This window comes from Macaca nemestrina, chromosome 4 (genome assembly GCF_043159975.1).
Source record: "Macaca nemestrina isolate mMacNem1 chromosome 4, mMacNem.hap1, whole genome shotgun sequence".
Taxonomy (NCBI): domain Eukaryota; kingdom Metazoa; phylum Chordata; class Mammalia; order Primates; family Cercopithecidae; genus Macaca; species Macaca nemestrina.
Window position 1 is genome coordinate 123654584 of NC_092128.1, and position 23689 is coordinate 123678272.

The 23689-nt window shown below is 37.3% G+C and overlaps 1 protein-coding gene and 1 pseudogene across 1 annotated transcript in view; one reads left to right on the forward strand and one right to left on the reverse strand.

Moving 5' to 3' along the window:
• LOC139362631 (uncharacterized) overlaps positions 1-23468 on the forward strand; it is a 37846-nt gene extending 14378 nt beyond the window's left edge. Inside the window, exons 2-5 of the mRNA XM_071094142.1 lie at positions 15175-15249; positions 15368-15462; positions 21691-21823; positions 23345-23468. Coding sequence (XP_070950243.1) covers positions 15175-15249; positions 15368-15462; positions 21691-21823; positions 23345-23468 — 427 coding nt within the window. The remainder of the gene's footprint in view (positions 1-15174; positions 15250-15367; positions 15463-21690; positions 21824-23344) is intronic.
• LOC112428723 (U2 spliceosomal RNA) lies at positions 19049-19229 on the reverse strand (annotated as a pseudogene).
• Positions 23469-23689: the final 221 nt, after the last annotated feature.

Consider the following 23689-nt stretch of genomic DNA (forward strand, 5'->3'; position numbering starts at 1 on the left):
TAAGTTTAGCATGATCAGTTATTGGGGCACCTCTGCTCTTCATCCAACATCTATTCTCTTGTATCCACTGCTCACAAGCTATCTACCAGGAATAATTGTCACGTGGAGAGCCAGTGGGGCACAAATATGAAGAAGCATGGATTTTGCCCTTCGTTTCTCAGAGGGAGACATACAAAACCCATAACGTGGCTGACATGGCCAGAGCCACGGGGAGGGGGAGGCTGAGGTGCAGCGCAGCGTGAGAGGATTGGATCCCCAGAGAGGCGGGTGGGGAAATCTGGGCTTGCAGCTGCTTGCTGTGTAATCAATATGCTTTTCAAAGATTCGAGGGTTGGAACTGGGAAGAGGCCTGTGTAAAGAGAGAAATTCATTCTCTGACAAAAAAAAAAAATCCTCAAATACAGCTGGGTAGACAAATACATTTTGTGAATGGTCATTTTGATTACTTTACCAAGAGCTAAAGGAAAAAAAAAAATGGACTATTTGCTTATAAATGGAAAGCGTATGGATTTCTCAGCCTTGGCTCTGTTGCTAACTTGGCTTCATTATTATTATTGTAATTATTATTTTATCCAATGGTGATGCTTCTTTAGAACATCAGCCATCAGATTTCCAATATTCATTATCACCTGGTGAAGTTCCTGCAGTGGTGGTGTATAAGTAAGGGTTCTCCAAAGAACCAGAACTTATAGGATATGCATATATCATACAAGTGTGTGCGTGTTTATATGGATATAGGATGTGTGTTTATATACATATATGTAGAGAGAGAGATCATAGGAATTGGCTCACAGGATTACGGAGCATGGCAAGTCCAAGATCTGCAGGCTGGCCTGGCAAGCTGGAGACCCAGGAGAGCTGATGGTGTGTGGAGGCTAAAGTAATGCTATCCTGGATGCTCATCCAACATGTTGACTTCTGACTAACTCTGGTTTCGGGAATGCCTGTAAGATTTCTGTGTTACCTACTGTTCCTTGTGTAAACATGTACTTACCATAAATCTTGCCTTTAAGCAGTTGTCCTACACATCCCTTCTGAAGCATGGACATTCTGTCTCCATGGTACATAAGCCCTTGGTCTTGGGGATAACTCCATAGAATCCACCATCTCATCTTGGTGGCCGTTCAGTGCATGGTTCTGTTTGTAAGTCCCTGTTGAGTGTTTCTGAGAAACTCGATATGTCAGACTCTGTCTTTAGCCTCTCAGCTTCCTCGGCCTTTGGGAGTGGGTTTACATAGACATGCCCATTGTGGAACATGGTATGAGTTTCAGTCCAAGGAAAAGCTGGATGTTTCAGTTCTAGTCTGAAGGCAGGGAGAAGCTGCTATCCCGGCTTCAAGGTACTCAGACAGGAGGAATTTTCCCTTACTTAGGCAGAGTTGATCTTTTTGTTCTACTCAGGACCTTTACCTGACTGGATTAGGCCTTCTTACATTAAGGAAGGCAATCTGCTTTATTCAGTCTACTCATCCAAAAACATCCCCAGATAAATATCCAGATTAGTGTTTCACAAAATATTTGAGCACCCCATGGCCCACTCAAGTTGACATATGAAATTAGCTCTCACAGGTGGCTCTCAGAATGTGGTCCTGGGATTGACAGATAAACACTATCTGGGAATTGCTAGACATCCACATTTTGAAGTGCTAACCTAGATCTACTGCCTCAGAAACTCTGGGGATGGAGCACAGCAGACTGTGGTTTCAAGAGCATTGCAGGCAATTCTGATGCAAGCTAATGATTAAGACCCAGTGGCAACAGGATTGCTCCTGCTTCTCTCGGATGTTACTCATTCACATTGAAACTTACCTGTTCAGAGAAGAGAGTTATTATTTCAGGGTGCTTCCTGCAGTTCACATCTGCACTGGGTGAACTCCATGGCCTATTAGCCCAAGGAGTGGAGACATCTATTACTTGTTAAGGATAATTTTCAGAGTCCAGATTGCTAACCATTACATCACGGGGCCAGATGTGGTAGGGATAGTTTTCAATGTGTACATTTAATATGCTACTAACAGGAAGTTGTGACGACCGTCATTAAGCTATAGTATTAGTACTCTTCACGGTGCAGTACACCAATTCTGGACTACGAATCAAAACACCAGTGGTTTTGCACCAGGGCCAGCACACACCCAGCTGTGTTGCCTTGTGGCATGAGTTAAATACCTCCAGCCTTGAAGTCTTTAGCTGTTACTTGCACAAATAATGCCAGTCCTGTCTACCTCAGATGTTTATTTGGGTATAAAATGAGAGAAAAAATGAACGAAAGCTTTTGATACTTGTGAACACCGATCAAACACACAGGGAGAGAAAGGCTAAGTTTGATGTATTTTAAAAAGCAGCCTCGAGAATATCAGTGGGAGAGAAAGTGTCTGTCTTACAGAAAGCAGTAGAGGAATGATGTGTCGTCTTGCTAATATTTCCTTCATCTTGAAACACCCATCACTGGGAAATTGAGGTAGCAAAGGAACAAATAGCTAGGCCTCTCTGTGGTCTTAGTCCTAGTAGTTCACACATGAAATTGACAAGAAGCAAATAGATTAGATGTTGGCAAATTCTTATAAAAATGAACCAGGGGATTAAAAAAATAAGACTTGCCTTCAATGATGATTCAAATTTGAAGAAATCTGATTGTTAATGAAGCCATGCACACAGAACTTGGTGTGGAGACTGAACAGCTCATACAGGGTATTTTGCCCTAGAGCTCAATGAAGGTGTAGTTATGATTGATAGTGGATAAGGGAGCTCCTCACAGAGCACAGAGCCTGGGTCTCCCAGAATAGATACTGATGGCCTCAGCAGCCCATCTGGAGCAGCCACAGTGGGGATGCCAGCTGCAGTGGCAGAGGCGTGGCTGGGACTGTGCACTCCGCGGAGCAGGCAGGGGCCAGGGACAGGAGGGATCCCCGCCCTCTTCTGAGTTGGCAGGTGAGGAGCCCTGCACTTCCAGCTGCAGCTGCCTCCACCCAGCCATGGTTTTGCACCCAGGCATCCCTGCATTCTCGGGAGCCCAGGAATCCCCCTGCCCAGGCAGCCTCAGAAATGTCTGCTTCCACTCCTCCTCACTCTTAGCACCTGCTCTGGAGCAAAGTTAAGGCCAAACTTGGGTGCTGTCACTACCCAGCTGGTTGTGCACATGCTTGGGTTGGCACTGACATGCCAACTGCCTGCTGCATCAGCTCTCTCCAGACTTTGGGTGCCAACAAGCACAGGAGGGAGGCTGAGGGGGAGTGAGAGCGGTTCAGTTCAGGCCTGCAGATGCCCCTTGGCACAAACTACCTGGGCACCATAGATGGCATGTTGATGGTGGCAGGAGGTAGACAGACTCATGGGTGGAAAGGGACAGGTCCCTGGTAAAACCCCACCTTCAAGTCAGGGACAGCCTGAAGACTGGGGGTCAGGCTGCCAGTTATGAGTAGAGTCTGCAGTCCAGAGTGAGGACTTGTGGTGCTTTTTCTGGGCCTGCCCATGGACAATCAGCATATACTTTCCTCCTTCGGAGCCCATAAAAACCCTGGACTCAGCCAGACTCAGACAGATGTCAGGACTACCAACTGCAGAAAGGAGCTACCCATTTCAGGTCTCCTTGACTCTGTGAGATGACCTCTCTGCAGATAGGAGCTACTCACTCCAGTTCTCCTCTCTGCTGAGAGCTGGACCCTCATCGGGACCACCTGCCTGTGGAAAACAGCTATCTACTTTTGGTCTCCTGAGAGCTGTTCTGTTGTTCAGCGAAGCTCCTCTCCACCTTGCTCACCCTCCAGTTGTCCACATAGCTCACATTTTCTGGACGTGGGACAAGAACTTAGGAATCTCCAAACGGCAGGAATGTAAAAGTTGTAACACAAACAGGGCTGAAACATGCTCCCGCCACTTGCCACAATGCGGGTGATGAGAAGGTCAGAAGAGCTGTAGTCTTTCAGGGATTCCAGACCTAGGGGTTCCCTGAGCTAGGGCTATGTCACCCTCTTTGGGATTCTGTGGCTCCTGGCATCTCCAAGCTTCTGGATACCATTGCATTCCCCTCATCCAGAGGCAGAGGGCTGCAGCGGAAGCCACGTGCAGTAAATCTGGTCCTGCTGCAGCCTCACATAGAGCTAGCACCTGTGCTGGCACCTGCAGCTACCTGCCCCACCAGAGCAGCTAGTGTGCCTGGCTGTCTGCAGTGGACAGACCCCGTGCTCAGTCACCCCACACACCCCTTGCTGCTCTATACCTTGCTTGCCCTTGGCAGGTGTGGGATCCAGGACAGTAGCGTGAGCTGAACGCAGCTGCCAGTCTGAGTGGGTAGAATGAGCCCAGCAATTAATACTCAGGCAGAAAGCAACTCCAGCCAGAGAGATTTCTGGCTGGTGAAGTGACTCCCTAAGGATCCCATGGTAATAACAAAGCATTGGATCTCCTGTTAGGGGTTAGAGATTTTTTCTTCCTGACCAGCAGGATTATCATGTGCCAGGGATGCCTGTTTTACATTTTTTATTCTTAAAGGGAATTTGGTTGTAACTCTTCTATGTGCGCTCCAACACTGCAGAGACAGATAGGTTATCATTGAACTTGAGACTGGCTCAAATCACAGATAATAGATTACAAACTAAAGGTAATCTAGGTGAATTTTGATATTACTTCTTCCTTAAAGATGTGAGCATGTTCCATGTGGAGGAACTGAGATTGTTCATGGGCAACTGTTACCCTGTTTTCTGGGCTATGACAGACAAATTGAAATGTAACTCCCATCACAATCCACTTTTCCCAAGTTTTTCTTGCAAATAAAGGTAACTATGTCATATACATCTATCAAGGGAGGTTTTGTGGGTGAGGTATGTATGTATCTCTTTAAGAACAAAAAGCACAACCTTACTAATAATAATGGTTTTGGATCATTTTCCCAACCCCCTTCATCCAACTTGGAGTTTTTTGTGATACTTGGAGAAGCCACAGGTGTCTGCTAGCCATGCAGATGAAACATGCAACCAGCCAAGCCTGGAATTCGAACCTCTGAATTTTTGACACAATGAACAAATAAACCCCTCTGTGTTTAGGTCATTTTGGACCAGTTTTCCTGTTATTTGAAAATGAGTACATTACTACATGATAAATGAGAACTAGAAAAAATAAATCCACCCACTGGCAAAAGGAGATCATGCAGAGTCTTTTCTATCTCAGTCTGGATTTGGGAAGAAAAATATTCTTCAGTGAAAGTCCTTAAATGATGATCTTTCTCAGAAATTTAATGTTCATGCTTTTAATACCTGCACAGCTTAGTCACTTTCAAGCAGATATTTGGGTAAAATGTAGTTGGAGGCTGGTTCTGCCACTGGGATACCTGACAGAAATATTCAACACCAAACATAGGATTCTTTGTGATAAGACCTTTTTCAAAGATGTGCTCATAATACAAAATTAGGAATTAAATCACAGGGACACATGCATTACAATGATGAAAATTAAATCCGCCAAACAATATCAAATGCTGGTGAGAACCATGAGCAACTGATACTCCTGCACGTTGTCTGTGAAATAGAAAATAGTACAACTACTTGGGAAAACAGTTTGGCAGTCTCTTATAACATTTAAAAAGGCCTACACAAATATCCAGAAATTCAGCTGATAGGTGTTTACAAAAATAAATTAAAGCAAATGTACATACAGGATTATATTAGAATGATCATCACAGTTTATTCACTTTAGCCAAATCTGGATGTTATGAATAAGCATATTGGAGTGTACTCATACAATTGAATTAATACATAGAAATTCAGATTAAAAAATATGGACACATGGAGCAACATGAATGAAGCTAAAAGTTATGCTGAACAGAAACAAAGCAGATACAAAATAATATATGCTCAAGATGTATGTTTATGTAAATCTCAAATACAGGCAAAACTAATGTATGGTAGAAGAAATCGAAACAGTACTTACCTTTAGGTAGCAGTTTATTGGGGCTGTTTATAAATAAAATTTCTTAAATAATGATGGTTGCAGGTTTGCTGATTTATTAAAACTCAGAAAACTATGTAAGTTCTATTCCTTTTACCGCATATAAATTACACATTCATTAAAAATGATCAAATGCACAAGCACACAGCACGTGGGTGTAGTGCCAGCATGTCATGGGTAAAGAGTGAGCAGGCAAAGTAACAGCAGATTAGAATTTGGATAATTTAAGATAGTCAAACTGCAGGTGAAAATTACAAAAACATCTGAAATGATTAAAGGCATTACAAAAGGAAATGATAAAAAGACATGAACAGTGAATAAGAGGCAGGCATATTTGAAAAAAGAACCAAACAGAAGCCAAATGTCTGTCAAAACCAATAGCCTAAAAGTGTAGATCATGTACAACTTGAAGATGAGTTAATAAATTGTAAGATAGAGATGCAGGAACTATCTAGAATGCACCACAGTAATATAAGATAGAAAATATGTAAAAGAATATGACCAGATAGTTCTCAAAAGAAGACATTTATGCAGCCAACAGACATATGAAAAAATGCTCAACATCACTGGCCATCAGAGAAACGCAAATCAAAACCACAATGAGATACCATTTCATGCCATTTAGAATGGTGATGATTAAAAAATCAGGAAACAACAGATGTTGGAGAGGATGTGGGGAAATAAAAACACTTTTACACTGTTGGTGGGAGTGTAAATTAGTTCAATCATTATGGAAGACAGTGTGGCGATTCCTCAAGGATCTAGAACTAGAAATACCATTTGACCCAGCAATCCCATTACTGGGCATATACCAAACAATTATAAATCATTCTATGATAAAGACACATGCACACGTACGTTTATTGACACACACTATTCACAATAGCAAAGACTTGGAACTAATCCAAATGTCCATCAATGACAGACTGGATTAAGAAAATGTGGCATACCACAGAATACAATGCAGCCATAAAAAAGGATGAGTTTATGTCCTTTGCAGGGACATGGATGAAGCTGGAAACCATCATTCTAAGCAAACTATCACAAGGACAGAAAACCAAACACCACATGTTCTCACTCATAAGTGGGAGTTGAACAATGAGAACACATGGACACAGGGCAGGGAACATGACACACTGGGGCTGGTTGGGGGCTGGGGGGCTGGGGGAGAGATAGTATTGGGAGAAATGCCTAATGTAAATAACGAGTTGATGGGGGCAGCAAACTACCGTGTCACGTGTATACCTATGTAACAAACCTGCACGATGTTGCACATTACCCTAGAACTTAAAGTATAATTAAAAAAAAAAAAAAAAAAGAAAATATGTAGAAGAAGGGAAAAGAGACATGTCTGACAGGATGAGACAGTAAAACATATTCCTAATTTGAGAAAGATAAAGTAGAGAGACTGGAAGACAAGCAATATTTGGAGAGAATGGCTGAGAATTTTTTAATTGTTGAAGGACATGAATATTGATATTCAGGAAGCATGAAGTTACCCAAGCCATATGTATGAAGTTATAAAAAAATGGGATGCTGAGTTGTAGAGTATGTTGTCAGTCTAATTGTTATTTTTGTCTAGGCAATCTATAGTTTTGGTGATATTAAAATTGTCTTTTTTTTTTTTTTTTGGAGATACGGAGGTGTCACGTTGTGGATTTATTTATTTTTTTAATTTTGCTTGGACTCAATATACCCTTTTTATATGAAGGCTTACCTGCTTATATAATTCAGTACTCAACAAAGTGATAATGTACATTTTTAAAGCACTTATTTGGAAAAATTGAGCCTGAATAGGTCTCAATGCATGTCAACAAATGTCTAAGAATATACAAAGAATATATTTTCTAACTATAACCAATCATATTTAGAATTAAATCTAAATGGTAGTAAAGCAAATAAACAAGCAAAACTGGAAATTTTTTAAAAATCTAAATAACTAATGGGTTTAACAGGACATAATAACGAAAATTACAAATTTTTAAAATTAACCAAAAAATAAACCAAAGGCAAACTTATGGAGTTTATTTAACATGGTACTTAGAGAGGAAATATATTTACCTCAGGGTGTTCACCTAGAAACAAAGAAGAAATATATAATTTTGTTAAGTGTTCAATACAGGAATTCAGAAAAAGTAAGAATAACTTTAAATGAAGGAAAAAACATTAATTAAAATGTTGGAAAATAATGAAAAAACTGGCAAAATCAAACTTTAAGTTTCTGGAAAGAAGCAAACATACAAAAAAATACAGGAACCATGAAGAAAAAAATAGATACATATAAAAATGTATTAATCATAGTAGAAAATGTAAAAACATAACTCACTTAACTGCTCAAATGTGAAACCACAGCATAATAGATAATTTTTAGAAAACATATACATTATAAAAAATATTATTAGATTTACAAGACCTGAATATTATGGCTTGTGTTTTCAGAGTATGTGCAACATGCCTCTGCATATCTTGCTTTTTTCGACTTGCTCTCTTCTCTTTGCTGAATTCTCTGTAATCTCCACAATATATCTTCCAATTCAGTAATCATTAATTTCAATAATTCTTTCTTCACCACTATCTAATCTACTGTTTAATCTATACATTGAGCTTTTAATGATCACATTTACATGTATAATGTTTCTAGTTGTATTTTAAACCTGACATTCTTTCTTTGTGATTAGGTTGTCTAGCAGTTGATACAAAAGAGAAAGGCAAGGTCTTCAACATATTACTTCAGTACAAGCATATCGTAAACAGCACTGAGACAACCTTTAGTGCTTCTCCGCAAACACTGCCCTTGCCTTGGGTGCATTCATCATTGTTTTGCTTTGTCAAAAAACATAATGCTACCACACCAATGCATATGCTATTTCAAAAGTTTTTCTTACACTAGAGATTTATGCAAAAAAGCATATATATGTATATATACATGTATATCTCTTAAATATTTTTCCAATATTATGCTTCTACTATACATTCATGTTGTTTCATCTACACTATGAGTATATTGTATATACTCCATGCCTATTCTGTATTCCTAATCTTCCTGATGAGCATTTGGGCTATTTCCAAGTTTTGCTGTAAAAACAGTATTGCTATAAGCATTCATGTGCACATTCCTTGACAGTTATATGTAATGGTTTGTATAGAAACTATATCTAGAGAAGTCAAATTGCTGCAGGATTCTAAGGAACAGGCAATGTTTATTTGTAAAATAAACTCTAATTTTTTTTCAAAGATATATCCCATGAACAAGTGCAATAGCAAGTGACTGCTCATCTCTTCAAATTTTTGCCAAAACATGCAATGACATATCCTTAACTTTGCAAATCCATGTAATCATGTTCTGAGGTTTAGAGTGAATGTTTTTTATTAAGTTAAGGAAGTTGTCTATCTATCTATCATCATCTATCTATCATCTATCATGTCTCTATCTCTCTATCAGTCATCTATATATCATTTATCTTTTTTTTACTATCAATGGATATAATACTATATTAAATAATCTTCTGCATTTAGTAACATGAGGTCAAAAGTCTTCCAATTTCTCTCTTTCTCTCTCTCAACTGCCCTCATTCTCTTCCTCCGTGTCTGTCTTTTTCTATTGGAAAAAAATGCCTAGCTTTATACAATAGAAAAATAGAGCCATAGAAAAAAGGGCTCAATTTTTTTCTATAAATATTTTGGATTATCCTGGTTAAATTTGTTCCTAGCCCATTATGTAACTTATGTCTATTATGATTGTTATTTTAAAAAGTTTAATTGCCTAACTCCTGATTGTACATAAAAATGAAGTTCATTCTTATATATTAATCCTATATCTATACCTTTATATATTGCTATATATACATCTTTTAATGAAATATACATTTTCTAAAGATTCTCTTGAATTTTCATTGTAGACAATTACATATTCAACTATTTTCATTACGTTTATTTCTTTTAAAACTCACCTCATTCTTTAAGACAAAGTTACTGCATTGGTTGGGAGATTCCATAACATGTTCAGGAAGCTGTGATTGTTGGCATCCTTGTCTTTTCCTTGATCTGTTAAATAATTATTTTTACAGGTAACTTATGAGAAATACACGTTCTACAGGGTTGGACAGGTTTTCAAATATATAGAACACGTTTTCAAGTTGAGGAAGTTCTCTTCTAGCCACTTAATTATTTTTAAATTTTATAATGAATGAATGTTAATTTTCATCTTATAGCTACTCTGCATATTATTGAAATAATCATATTAATTCGTAAGTGGTGAATTACATCAATTCGATTAATGTTTATTCTGTTTTACATCCAGACATTTTTTAACAGCAGAAAATTAGCTATGTATGTGATGATTTGTCTTATATGTTAATGTACTTGGTTTAATCATACAATGTTTAGGATTAGTACATTTATGTTAATGAGGAAAATTGAATTGTATGCTCCTTTCTTACAAGAGTCATATCTCGTTTATATGTTTAGGTTACATTAGCTTCATAGGAAGAGGTGGAATGTAAATTATCTTTTTTTAGTCTGGTATTATAAGATTTTTAAATTACTGATTGAAATTTTAAAATGTAGGGTTCTTCAGATATTTTTGAATCAATTGTGAGAAGTTACATGGTTAATTTTATAGAGATAGTATAATATATACAAATTTTCAAGTTTATCAATTAATTTTGTAATTGAAATTTTCTAACTAACTTTATAATCTCTGTTTTATCCCTAACCACATTCCTATTTTTATTTTTAATTTTTATTGGTGCCTTCTTCCCTTTTTGTTTCTGATTAAATTTGCCAGTGTTATCTTATTTCTTTATATTTATTCATTCATTCATTTTTAAAGAATTTATATGCATTTTGAGTTAGAGTTATCAAATAATCAACTTCTGACTTTCCATGCTTTCTATTGTAGATTTATATTCTATTTTACTAATTTCTGCAAATATTTTATTTATTTTCTTGCTCCTATATTCTCAATTTCATTTCTTTGTGCTCGAGTACGTTTCTGGGCTTATTTTCAGACTTTATTGTTTTCTGATAAAAAAAAAATTTACAGAATATACTTTACTCTTTCAAGAGCAGTTGCATTGCTACCAGAATGGCTAGAATTCTACTAGAATTGATATGTAGTGTTTTGTTTATTATTCATTTCTGAGAATTATTTAGTTTTCCAGTATGACATATTTTGATTCATAAATTATTTACAAGCATGTTTTTAAATGTTCATTTAAAAAATCTTTAGTATACATGTGTGGATACACACATTTATGTATTACATTAAATCTCAACTATATATGTAAAGGTTATATGTAAAACAATATATTTTTCAAATGCTTACTGAAGAAATTGTTATTTTTAATCTTCAACTTACTGTTTTATCTTTTATTATATTTTATTTTCTAATAGTTTATATAACCTTCCTTATTTAAGGAAGACTTGTTGCCTGAATTTTTCTCGTTTTATTTTTTATTATGTAAATTAGTTTAAGTGGATTAATACCTCGTAGGTCCTTAATATTTTCTCTTTTATACTGAATTTTTGGTAGATTATAGCTATTAAAATGAGTCCAATCATTCTAGAATTTACTTTACATTATGTTTTAAACAGTAAAATGTCTAGAAAGCCATCACCACTAGATTTGTTACAAATGATGTACCATGCTTCACTCTGGAACAAAGTTGGCAATAGACTTAATAGAGTGATTTTTTATCTCTTCTCGATCAATCAATACCACCCAAAGGCCTTCTTTATATGTTACTATGAACAGAAATATTATCTTTTTTTAACTAAACAATCAGTTTTATTCATACCCCAAAATGTAGTTTACTTTTAATTCCACACAATCTATACCATGACATCATAGATGGTTTCATTTTGGATTATTTTTATTAGTGCTATTCATTTATCTTCTATACCAGGAGAAATATCTCGTTTTAATTTGCACTACTTTAGGGGTCCGCCAAGATACTTTATCAATGAAACATGATTCCAAATAAGACACTGAATTAACCTGCAGGATGGAGTTATTTAGTGTTGGTGTAGGATATATTCTTCATTTCTCTAGTAATTTTGACTTTGGTGCTGTAAAATCTACTTTTCCTTCTAATGACAATGAAATGACAGGTGCAGATGCTTTTTCAATTTTTAATTCATTATATTAGAATAAGTTATCCACTTTCAAAACTATTTCTTGTTGACATGAAAGAAGATATCCATCTATTTAACACTCTTGTGGAAGGCATGGAGCTTTGCTCATTGAAGTCCAAGTCAATTTCATTTTATTTTCATTATTTATGATACATTTTTTGAATATTTAAGGTAGGCTCTTGATCTTGGAGTTTTGCTCAAATTTAAAATGCAGAGGGAAAGCTGGGTTGCTCCCTATGGAACAAGACCATAATGCAGGTTCTTATTTCATTCTCAGATAAAATTGAAAGGTGAGAAAAGAGCAACTAGCACTGTGATCCCAGCTTTTCATCAGGTGCCCCATCAACTTTATTGTACTTAATCCTTATTATAGCCATTTTAGAGTGGTAATATTCATATCTTCAAGGTTAGAAAAATATTGAGAACACTTAACTGCCCTATCCAATTCACAAGACTAATAAGTGGTGGAACTGTTATTTGAACCAATACTTTCCATGTTACAAGTCTGTATCCTTCTTTAAAAATTCTGCCTTTCAGCGGGGCGTGGTGACTCATGCCTGTAATCCCAACACTTTGGGAGGCCGAGGTAGGTGGATCACTTAAGGTCAGGAGTTCGAGACCCGTCTCTACTGAAAACACAAAAAATTAGTCGGGTGTGGTGGCACACACCTGTAGTTGCAGCTACTCGGGAGGCTGAGGAGGAGAATCGCTTGGACCCAGGGGGCAGAGGTTGCAGTGATCCGAGATTGTGCCACTGCACTCCAGCCTGGGTGACACAGCAAGACTCCGTCTTAAAAAAAAAAAAAAAAAAAAAAAAAAAAAAAAAAAAAAAAAGCCTTTCTTTCACTCAGAGTCTAAGAATGTATATTTTTGTTGCTCTTAGTGTGCATTAAAATTAATTCTAAAACTGCCATGAGATTCCTGCCTTTCTCAGAAAAATCTAATGGAGAAGTTTAGAACAGCTTCCCTGCTATGAGAAGTAATAGTGATTCACCTTCCTTGTGAAAGACTTTTTGCTGACTCCTCTCTTCAAGTATTTCAATGGCTTCTTAGAAGCCACAAAATTATAGCTTTTAAATTGCCAATGTCACTACTGATTAAAAGAATCAGTAGTTCTGGAAATGGCATACCAACATTTTCCCAATAGTTATTGATAATAATTTTATTATTGAAATCGTTTTCTTTGGGAAGATATGAGCCTGTGATTCAATTTAATTATTAGGAACAGTTTTTTCAAGTATATGCATACACACATGAAAACATACACACATGAATAATATTTACATATATTATGGGTCTCATTTTACTATGTTGTGATTATTTGATAAAAGAATATTCTACATGGTGCAGATTTTATTGAAATTGCTTCACTTACTCCCACATGAGAAATTTTCTCTTGAAGTACTCAAAATATTGAAAATTTCTTCAGACATTGCCCCAAAATTATTCAAGCTAACTAATCTATAGATCTCTAGCAAGCACATTTCCTTTAAAAAAAAATCACCATTTTTATTTTCTTATATTCTAATACGTTACAAATTCTCTTTAATTCCTTAAAATCCTTCAGTCTCACAATCTCACTTGAGTTTATCTGAAAGGGCCCTTATTATTATTGAAAAGTGATGTATCCTGATCCAAAGGTATTGACTGATTTAACATAGAACAGTTCTCTTGAGTTTTCTTAGAATCAGAGTCACTCAAGTTGTGAAGCCACTTCCAGTGCCAGCTGCTATCTACAAAGTTTGAACTCCTTCCACCAGGAAAATAGGGGCTCTTAGGTTACGGACAACACACTGCTTCAATTCATGGACTCAAATTAATAAAATAACTTTCCTTACGTGGAACAGAAATCTATCTGCAGGACCACTCAGTGTGCTATTACTCTTAGCCTTTATAAAATAAAGCTATCCCTGTCTTCAAAAATAACCTTTTCATTTTTAAAGCCAAAATTTATTTGTTTCCTAAATAAGAAAACTCAAGTGGTATTTTTGTATCCTTAAAAACAAAATAATTCTTTTTCAATCTTATTCCTGAAAACATGGCTTTATTTCTGCAATTCTCTTCTTCCTTCCCTTTCAATAGGGATTCCCTTATACCTATATGCTATTTCTGGATTTCTCAGGTTTTGGCATTTTCGAATGAGTGTAATATTTTCTATGTAATAATATTTAACACTAATGCATGCTATCACTTGAGGGTTTTTTTTAACACTTTATGCTTTGTTGTATACATAATATCTATTTTAATTTTCACAAAATTCCTCTGAGAAACCTTTTATTATCACTATATCTAACTAGAAAGGAGAAATTAGAACATGAAACAGTATGATCTGTAATGTATTACAAATGTATCTCTATAATAACCTAAGGTCTAGGTTACAATTTACATTTTTGGATTCCCTGTATTGCTGCAGCCAGGACACTAAATCTTTCTACCTCCAGCTCTATCCAATGTTGTAATTTAGGACTCATCTGTACAGGCACTCCAGCTCTGTCCACACCCATGCCAACAGCTCCCTTGATCTATGGATCTGTAAGTGGTACTGTGGTCCAACCTAGGTGAAATGAATCTGGAAGAAGTTTCATATCAACCCTGTAGTGAGCTTAGAGTTTTTTAGTTATGGCATTTTGGGGGCATGTTTAGACAAGAGAATGTACTTTTTACAGGTCTGAAAATTACTTAGAAAATTTCGTAAATTCAGAAGGTATGTCATTTTAAACACAAAGGTCTTTTAAACAGCTTAGTGCTTAGTGCTCACAGCACAATAATGTAAGCAAGTTTGGAAGATATTTGGCTAGCAATCTGTTTAAGAGTAGTTTCTTTTGAAAAACAAGGCTTCATGAAGGTTGTCATTTTAGGAAGACATTTTAACGCAGTATGAAAGTATGAACTCTTCCATTTTATCAAAATAATCTTAAAATTGCTAGGAGGTTAAAAATAATTCAGTGAAAAAAAAACAGTCTATAACAAAGCTTGTCAGGGCATCGGACTTAGCATTTCTAAGAAAGGCTAAACTCATTTGGTGGATAGGATTCAGTAATGAAGGTCAGGACTCTGGCATTCTCAACAGCAAACATTGCTGCTTCTCCTTCTTGACAGGGATGGGCATAGAACTACGCTAGGAACTTCTTCAAACACTGCTGAGGACTTCACGGCTGAAAGCCAAATATTCAGGTATTTAATAACACTGATTTCTTACCTAGGGTTAAATCCTGTGCGTAAATGATTGGAGTCGGCATTTTCTCTTTTGGTTTCTAAATTGTGTCTTTGTTATTTCTGACTTTGAATTTAGTCCCCCTGGGATTACAAGAGTGTTGAAGCAATGTTGTGACATGTCGGAACACCTTGAAATACATGGACACTTTCAAATCATTAAAGACTCTCAAGGTAAGACACCTACTTGGTAGGATAGTCTTCTTGTCCACCTTGCATCCCATAAGCTAATTTTCACTGGTCCATATACTATAACTTTGGAGGAATAGTTGTCAAAGGCGACAGGGCTATGTTTTCCAGGAGCTACATCAGTTGTTGCTGATCATCGACAGAATTTTACCTCCTAAGATTGCACACTTCGTGGTCTCCATCATCAGGTATAGATCACTGGGGCCACCCGCCATACCACTTAGCTGTGAGTTGACCAGAAGCAAGAGCCCTGAGGCAGCCAATATGGAATTCTGGATAAAAAATGGAGAAAATAAACAAAATAGCTGTGAATATTAGAACATTGAAAAGCATGCCTAGAAAATAAATAATGAAAAACTTACTGAAAACAAAATGATACTAATAATTGCATGGTAACCTTCGTATCTCAAGCGTGCAAGACATAAATGAAAAGAGAGTTGGGAATCTCAAACTCTAATTTTCAGGTCCAGGTCTCTTGTAGCAACGTGGACTGTTGAGATCTACCAAAAGAAATGTTGACTCAGTAGGTCTTGTATAGAGCATCCCGAGTCACCCTGACACAGGTAGTCCTGATCCTACTCTGACAGGCAGTGAAGATGTGATTGGAGTTTGGTGGTGAAACATAAGGCCAGCAGATATATGGAGGGCATGTCAGTCACTTCACTCACCCTATTTCAAGTGACTGTCTCTTCTCATAAATGACCCTCTCCTCTTTGTGTGCTGGGGCAACTGCTCTATGGAAATGGGGGACAGTGGGCATCCTATTTATGTGTACTTGTCCTTGCACAGTTCTTGAGCTTTATGGGCCGGGGCTGCTCTGATCTGCTCTCTGGGCCTCAGTCAAGTGTGACCAGTGCAACCTTACATCCCAAGCAGCTCTCTTGGGGATGCTGCTGATTCATTACATGTTGACTTCAACTGTGCAGGGTCTGGCTGTATATCCTGGGAGTAGTAAAGCATCTTCTGTTGAAGAAGTCCTCTGAACCAGGCAACTTATATGCTATAAAATCTGATATGCACTATTTTCTTCTGAATTATTTTCCAGATATGCTGCATTTGGGGTATCGATTTTGTTTTCAAAGCAACAAAATAATTAAGATGACAGTGAATTGTCAAGCACTTATTTTTTGTTGTTGTTTGTTTGTTGTTGTTGTTGTTTTGTTTTGCTTTGAGACAGAGTCTCGCTCTGTCACCCAGGCTGGAGTGCAGTGATGTGATCTGGGCTCACTGGAACCTCTACCTCCCGGGTTCAAGTGATTCTTCCACCTCTGCCTCCCAAGTAGCTGGGACTACAGGCGCACATCACCATATCTGGTTATTTTTTGCATTTTTAGTAGAGATGGGGTTTCACCATGTTGGCCAGGCTGATCTTGAACTCCTGACCTCAAGAGATCAACCCACCTCAGCCTCCCACAGTGCTGGGATTATAGGCATGAGCTACCATGCCTGGTCTAAATTTTGGTTTCTATTTTTGTAGTTATAAAAAATATTACTACACTGTTATAAAACAAGTGTCACTTGCATCATAATTTATGGAATGTATTGTGGTGTTCCTAGTGACCTAACATAGCCTTTGCAAAAAGAAAAACGAAACAATGTAAGTAATTTTGAATAAAACATACTCTTGCCATCAAATGAATACCATTTGTAACAGGGGGGCCTCATAGAACGTCTCCCAAGCTATTGATTTTCTCAGAATGCCTCCTGAACTCTTAATTCAAACATGATAGAATGCTAGAAACTCTAAATATGTTTTTCAACCAGTGTTGATACAGGGAGACCTATAGGCAATACACACTTTTCAAAGCATTATACAAAAATCACATGTAGTCATCCAAAAGAGTAAACCTAGACCCCAAACTTTTACAACCATATACAAGATTTAACTCAAAATGCATCAAACATCTCAGTTTAAGATCTAAAATGATAAAACTCTTAGGAAAAAATATGGGAGGTAATCTTCATGGCATTTGATTCAGAATCCTTTTTTTTAAATTAGATATGACACTTAAAACACTGAAGCAAAAAATTAATTAAATTGGACTTTCTAATTAAAAAAAAAACCCTTCTACTTATTATGGGATGCTGTCAAAAGAGTGAAAAGACATTCCACAAATAGGAGAAAATATTTGTAAAGCATACACAAATGACATGGAATTAATATAATATAGATGGAACTCCTACAACTTAAGAATAACAACAAAAAAACACAACTTAAAAATGAGCAAAAGACTGAATAGACATGACAATAAATACATAAAAATATGTTCAACATCACTAGTCTTTAGAAAAATAGAGATCAAAACCATAATAAAAGACTACTTCACATCTGCTAGAATGACTATTACTTAAAAAATATAGAAAATCAGTTTTGGTAGGGAAGTGGAGACATTGGAATCCTGCTGTATTGCTGGTAGCAATGTCAAATGGGGCAGCTGCTGCAATTTAGTGTTTTCTCAAAAACTTAAACGTAGAATTGCTATGCAATCCAGTGGTTTCACTTCTAGGTATACAGTGGAAAGAACTGAAAACAGGCACTCACACAAACGTGTACACTCGTGTTCATAGCAGCATTATTCACAGTAGCCTAAGAGTGGAGATAGCCCAGGTTTCCTCCAGCAGACAGTTGGATGGATACATGCAGTGTGGTGTACGCATGCAATGAATACTTTTTCCTTTTAAAAGTAGTGATGTTCTGATACATGCTCCAACACTGATGAATCTTGAGAACATTGTGCTGGGTAAAATAAGTTACACACAAAAGCATGTGTTTTGTACGGTTTGACTTCTATCAGCACCTAGATTGGGTGAATTCCTAGAGACAGAAGCAGAATGGAGGTTGCAGGGGCCAAGGGAAAGGGGAAAGGGGAGGTATCATTCCTTGGTGGGGGCTTTTGTTTGGGATGTGAAAGTGTTCTGGAGATGGATTGTGGTGGTGATTGTGCAACATTGTGGGTGTGTTTGGTGTTACTGAATTGTACACTTGAAAATGGTTAGGATTCTAAATTTTATGTGGTTTTACCAAACTAAAAGAAAATGTCAGAAAACTTACATTGATATTCTGAATATGATTCACAGAACATCACAATCTCACCCAGATACTGAAAGAAAATTTGTGCACCAAGTGCAGGCAAATAGAAAATGTGTGTGGACAGTGACTTTCATTAGGAGAGGCTTTGCTGTGCCCACTTATTAGGAGCCATTCTCTATTGTTTACTGCACTCGTCCTTAAACTGCTTCCACTATGACTTTCTGATAGAACCTTTGTTTTTGCCCAGTATTATAAAATGAGTTACATAAAGGCAGAGCAAATGCTAAAGGAAACTGTCCAGAAGGAAGGACAGTAGTAAGTGGAGAGACGTTATTGCAAACAAGCACCTGGTAACAGCTGTGTGAGTTGGTAAGTGAAAAGGAGCTCATACGCAAAGTCGGTTACACCTCAGCATGTCAGTTTGCTGCTTTAGGTGTGGCCTTTTTCTGTGTTTGTTGTGCCACTCACTGTTAACTGGTTATGTGTATCTAACATTCCTCATTTCAGTTTATGGAAAATCATTACCCAATTGCCAGTTTTATACAGAACATCTGATTAGCAGGAGCAAATGGTCAAAGTTAAGCATGGTGTATTATTTTCAACCATCTCCCTGCTCCAAAAATCCACTTCATATATTGTCCTGGGATAAAGGACATACCAGATATTAAACTGATAAAAACAGATCCTACACTTGGTCTTAACCAAAAGACCTAGAAGGGATTCTCTTCTTTAATCTCTTGCTCCTCAGACTGGGTGGGAGAAATTTTGTCTTAACATTCCTTAGCTTTGCTGAAGCAAGTCCTTACACATGCATTCTTCATTAGCCTTATATTCATTATATTCTGATCCGATTTTTTATGCATGAAAAAGAGAAGTAGGTTCTAAATAGTTTGTTTTCAACTCATTTTTCTAATAATCAATTGTATCAATTCAATTCTCTCTAAAATCATTTGTTAAGAATTTGAGACAATGGACTGGAATAAAAAAGGAACTTCAGTATTCCAAAAAAATGTAATATGAATTTGCTCTGATCTATGTCCATTTTTGGACTTATTCCCCTTTGCTTTTTGGAAATTCTCTATGTTAGCATACAGCATATTTTGCTGCAAAGGTTTGCATACCTAAAATTCAACCTGGAATGCCAACTCCTTCTTTTCTGGAAAAGGCTTATTTGTGTTTATTTAACTGACTCTAGTCAGTGATAGCTTAATTAACTCTAAATTTTTTTCTCTCCTGCTTCTCTTTTTTTACTTTCAGGATGATTCTGTGGGAAACAAAACAAAACAAAACAACAATATCTAAGTTTCAGGGGGGAAAAGGTAGGGTGTCTGAATAGCTGAATGTGTATCTGTCATTGTCCAAGTCTCTGATATTCTGTAGTGCACATCTAGATCTATGTTGACATGCTTAAATTCTTTTGTTTCACTTTTCTTCATAAATGACATTCTGATTTGGCTCATTCATATCCTATAGCTAAGTTTGGGAGAGATATTCACATTGTTAGATATGTAGGGAGATCTACAATGACTCCTAACATCTTCCCTTGTTTTAGGCCAAAGTTTACACTATCAAGTACGTTATTTACAATGTGCTTTTTTTGGGTGTTTCCTTATTTAATTGAAGATATATATTTTAGTGTCTTAGTTGATTCATGCTGCTCTAACGAAATTCCTTAGATTGGGTAATTATAAATAATAGAAATGCATTGCTTATAATTCTGGAGGCTGAGAAGCTCAAGATCAAGGTGCCAGCGGATCTGGTGCTCAGTGAGAGCTCCCTGCTTCACAGATGGTGCCTTGTTCCTGTGTCCTCACCTGGCAGAAAGAGTGAATGTTGTGTCCTCACGTGACTGGAGGGAAAAAAGTGACAAACTTGCTCCATCACACCCTTTTATAGGAGCACTACTCTCATCCCGAGTGCAGAGCCTTCACGGGCTAAGCACCTTCTAACGGTCTCACTTTTAATACCATCGCACTGGGGGTTAAGTTGCAACATGAATTTTGAAAGGGACACAAAAACTCACAGTGATATATTTTTGTTTTGGTGATTTTTAAGGGACGTCAGTCATAGGTAAAAATGGTTTGATTTGCTCAACCTTTCTTGAAAGTATCACATTTTTTAATGAAGTGTTTGCAAATAGTAGCACATGAATAGTTACGCAGAATCTAATTCTTGATGATTTTTTTTCTCTAGAATTCACAAAATTGTGACTAAGGCCTTAGTTCCCCCACAGCCTGGTTCATCTTTCAGTTTCATTCAAGATGGACTGTATGGAAATATGAATGAGCAATGTCCATATCACCTTTTAGTTTTTCAAACGTTGTGCAGCTAACCTCACATCTGCTCATTGACTATGTTACTTGTGGAGTTTATCATATCTACATGCAGAGAAAGTGTACTAGTGCTGACCTGTGTTATCACTAATTCCAATGAAGGGAAGACTGGTCAATGAAGAGGTGAGAAATGCAAAGAAAGCTGTCTTTTTTCCTCTGCCTCCCCCAGCCTGTGTAACAGCCAGGTTGTTAATATGAAGGGAAATGGTAAAACCCCTGCAGTCTCCGCGTTGTGGTGAGAGTGAGCGAAGGGCGATCTTGGAGGCTGGTATGAAATGACTGTAAGAAGTCAATGAGAAGCTTAACTGCATGGGAAAGGCACAGAATAAATTTTTTAATTTGCTTATTTCCTTTTTACGCTGTTAATTTCATTTTTGCTTTTTGTCTGCTTTTTTAAAAAAGGGACTGATTACTTGCTTTAATCTGTATTTGTGTTTAAATGTCCTTGTATAGCCTCTTGAAAATCTTTCTTTTAAAGAGGTGTTCCTCTCTAACTTCATAGAATGAGAGAAAAGCAAGTAAGAGCTTCACACGACTTGCCTAAAACCCCAATAGAAGAAAACAAGACAGATCCACACTAACGGTGTCTAGGCCTGTGGAGGAAGGCCTGCCCTTAGAAACTGTCTTTTGGAAGCATCTTGGTTTTTCCTCTGACGGTACCAGTTGTAAACAGTGAAGCATAGATTTGTAGCTGGAGAGGGACATTCGGGGGAGGAAGATATTCTCCTGTTTCCATAAGGCACTTGGTAGCCTCTTGGAGTGGAGAATACTGCCTCATTGTCTGAAATAAGCCATTCATGAACATTCTTAATAGTGATGCTCTACTCATTCTTCAAATCTCATTTCCAGGGTTTCAAAGAATCTCTCCAGCACTCTTCAGACCAGACAAAAGAAGGACTCTTACTCTTCTTCCTGGCAACTTCTGGTGTAGCACTTGCCGTGGAGTGTCCTTTATGAATGAATTTGGAAATTTTCACTTCATGTTTGTGGCTCATGCTGGAATATAGTCACTATGAGAAAGAGATCTATGATCTTTTATTTGTTGTTTTTCTTGCCACAGTTAAATATGGTATCTTGAATAACAGCTGCTCCAAAATAATCATAACTAATTTTCCCCACTGCAGGAATATTTTTAAAGCTGGGAAAGATATTTCTCTCATGCAGTTCTTACAAGTATACTGTGGCCTCCACCTACTTTCTCCTGAAGATTCTGTTTCCAGGGTTGGGAATCACTCAGACATTTATAAACAATGGGTACTTGGCTCTTGGGGGAAAGCAAAAAGATCATTCAGGGTGTGCATAGGACTGGCAAATCAGAAGAATATTTTTCTAGGTTTCTATTCACAAGAAGAAATGTGTATCATTAAATTTGGCTTATAATCAAGAAAGCTAGAAAGCAGGACAACATTCTCAGATATTTCAAGGAAGGTGGTGTGAAGTGCGAGATCCAGGGCGAAGGATGGCTCTTCTCTGCTTGAAAGGATCTCAAGGATAGGCTAGGTTCCCTTGCCGTGGCTGGAGGTCCCCAAAACAAAAGGAAACTGACATTGTTTCCTCAGGACATTTACAGGCCCAGGAGAACTGGGAGCTTTCTACCATCAGCTGGCTATGCTGAGGGCTGTGGATGTGAAGAGCAGAACTTCAAGAAGCAAACAAATGTGTTTGTGAGCACATGCCAAAGGTTTATGTAACTCATTGTGAACTAATCATGGGAAAGACAAAGTTCAAAGAGAATTAAAGGAGTGGGGCAGGCAAGGGATGCCAAAATGCCATTACTATCTAAATTCCAAAACTGATTCTTGTTCTCCAGGGAACTAAAACTCTAACTTTAAGGTCATTTTCTCTAGCAGACTGTAAAACTAGGATGACATCCGTCTTTATATAGATTAACTTCTAACTTGATAGGGTTGTAAAATATCTGAACTCTTGCTGTTGAGAATTGTTAGTTAAAAATACATTCCCTGAGAAAATCATATTGGTCAAGTGAAGTCATGCCAGTTTATCAGAAAGACTCAAATCAGCTTACAGAAACAATCTCCATCTCTCCCTCTCTCTCTCTCTCTCTCTCTGATATATCTATGATATATAGATATGCTATCTATGTGATATACATATAGATATGATGCCTGTGATAACCATATGAGAGAGAAAGATATAAATAAATACGTAGATATAGATACATAGATATAGATACATCTAAATATGCAAGCCATCACTGTATTTTCATGTTTGGATAGACATATTTTAACAGAAATTTGAACAGGATATCTCTGAGGCCCTAATTGACTTCAATTTTCCACAAGGCAAAGTTTTTGAAGGTACCTAGTTTTAACTGACAATATGGTCATCTGATCTGGCATTTCTCCTGGAAATGTGGATACCTCTCAATAAAACTAGCAGGAGGAATTGTCACAACTGTCACTGTGCCCCTTGCCCCACATGTCAGTTATAAATTTGCAAGTAATTATATTTAAACCCACTATTAAAACAATATGTCCATCAGAAACCTGGTTCAGGCCATTAGCACCTTCATGGGTAAAGCACTTAAAATCAGAAGTGATGGCCTGGGGAGAGAGGAGGCCCTGCAACCAGGCTTTTTCCTGACCGCACCCGAGGTTGGGACCTGACCTGGGTCCTATCACAGAACCTGATGACACCATCATGTAAAGACCACTGAACTTTTAATGCTAAGTACTTTTAGCAAAAAGCGTTTGAAAGGCAAACATTTTATTCACATATATTTCCATTATCCCTTCAAGTTTCCTATGTGATTTAAGATAAAGATAGACTTTTTTTTTTTTTTTTTCTGGCTTTGGCTCTGGCCAGTAGCAGTGAATTGTTGCTCAAA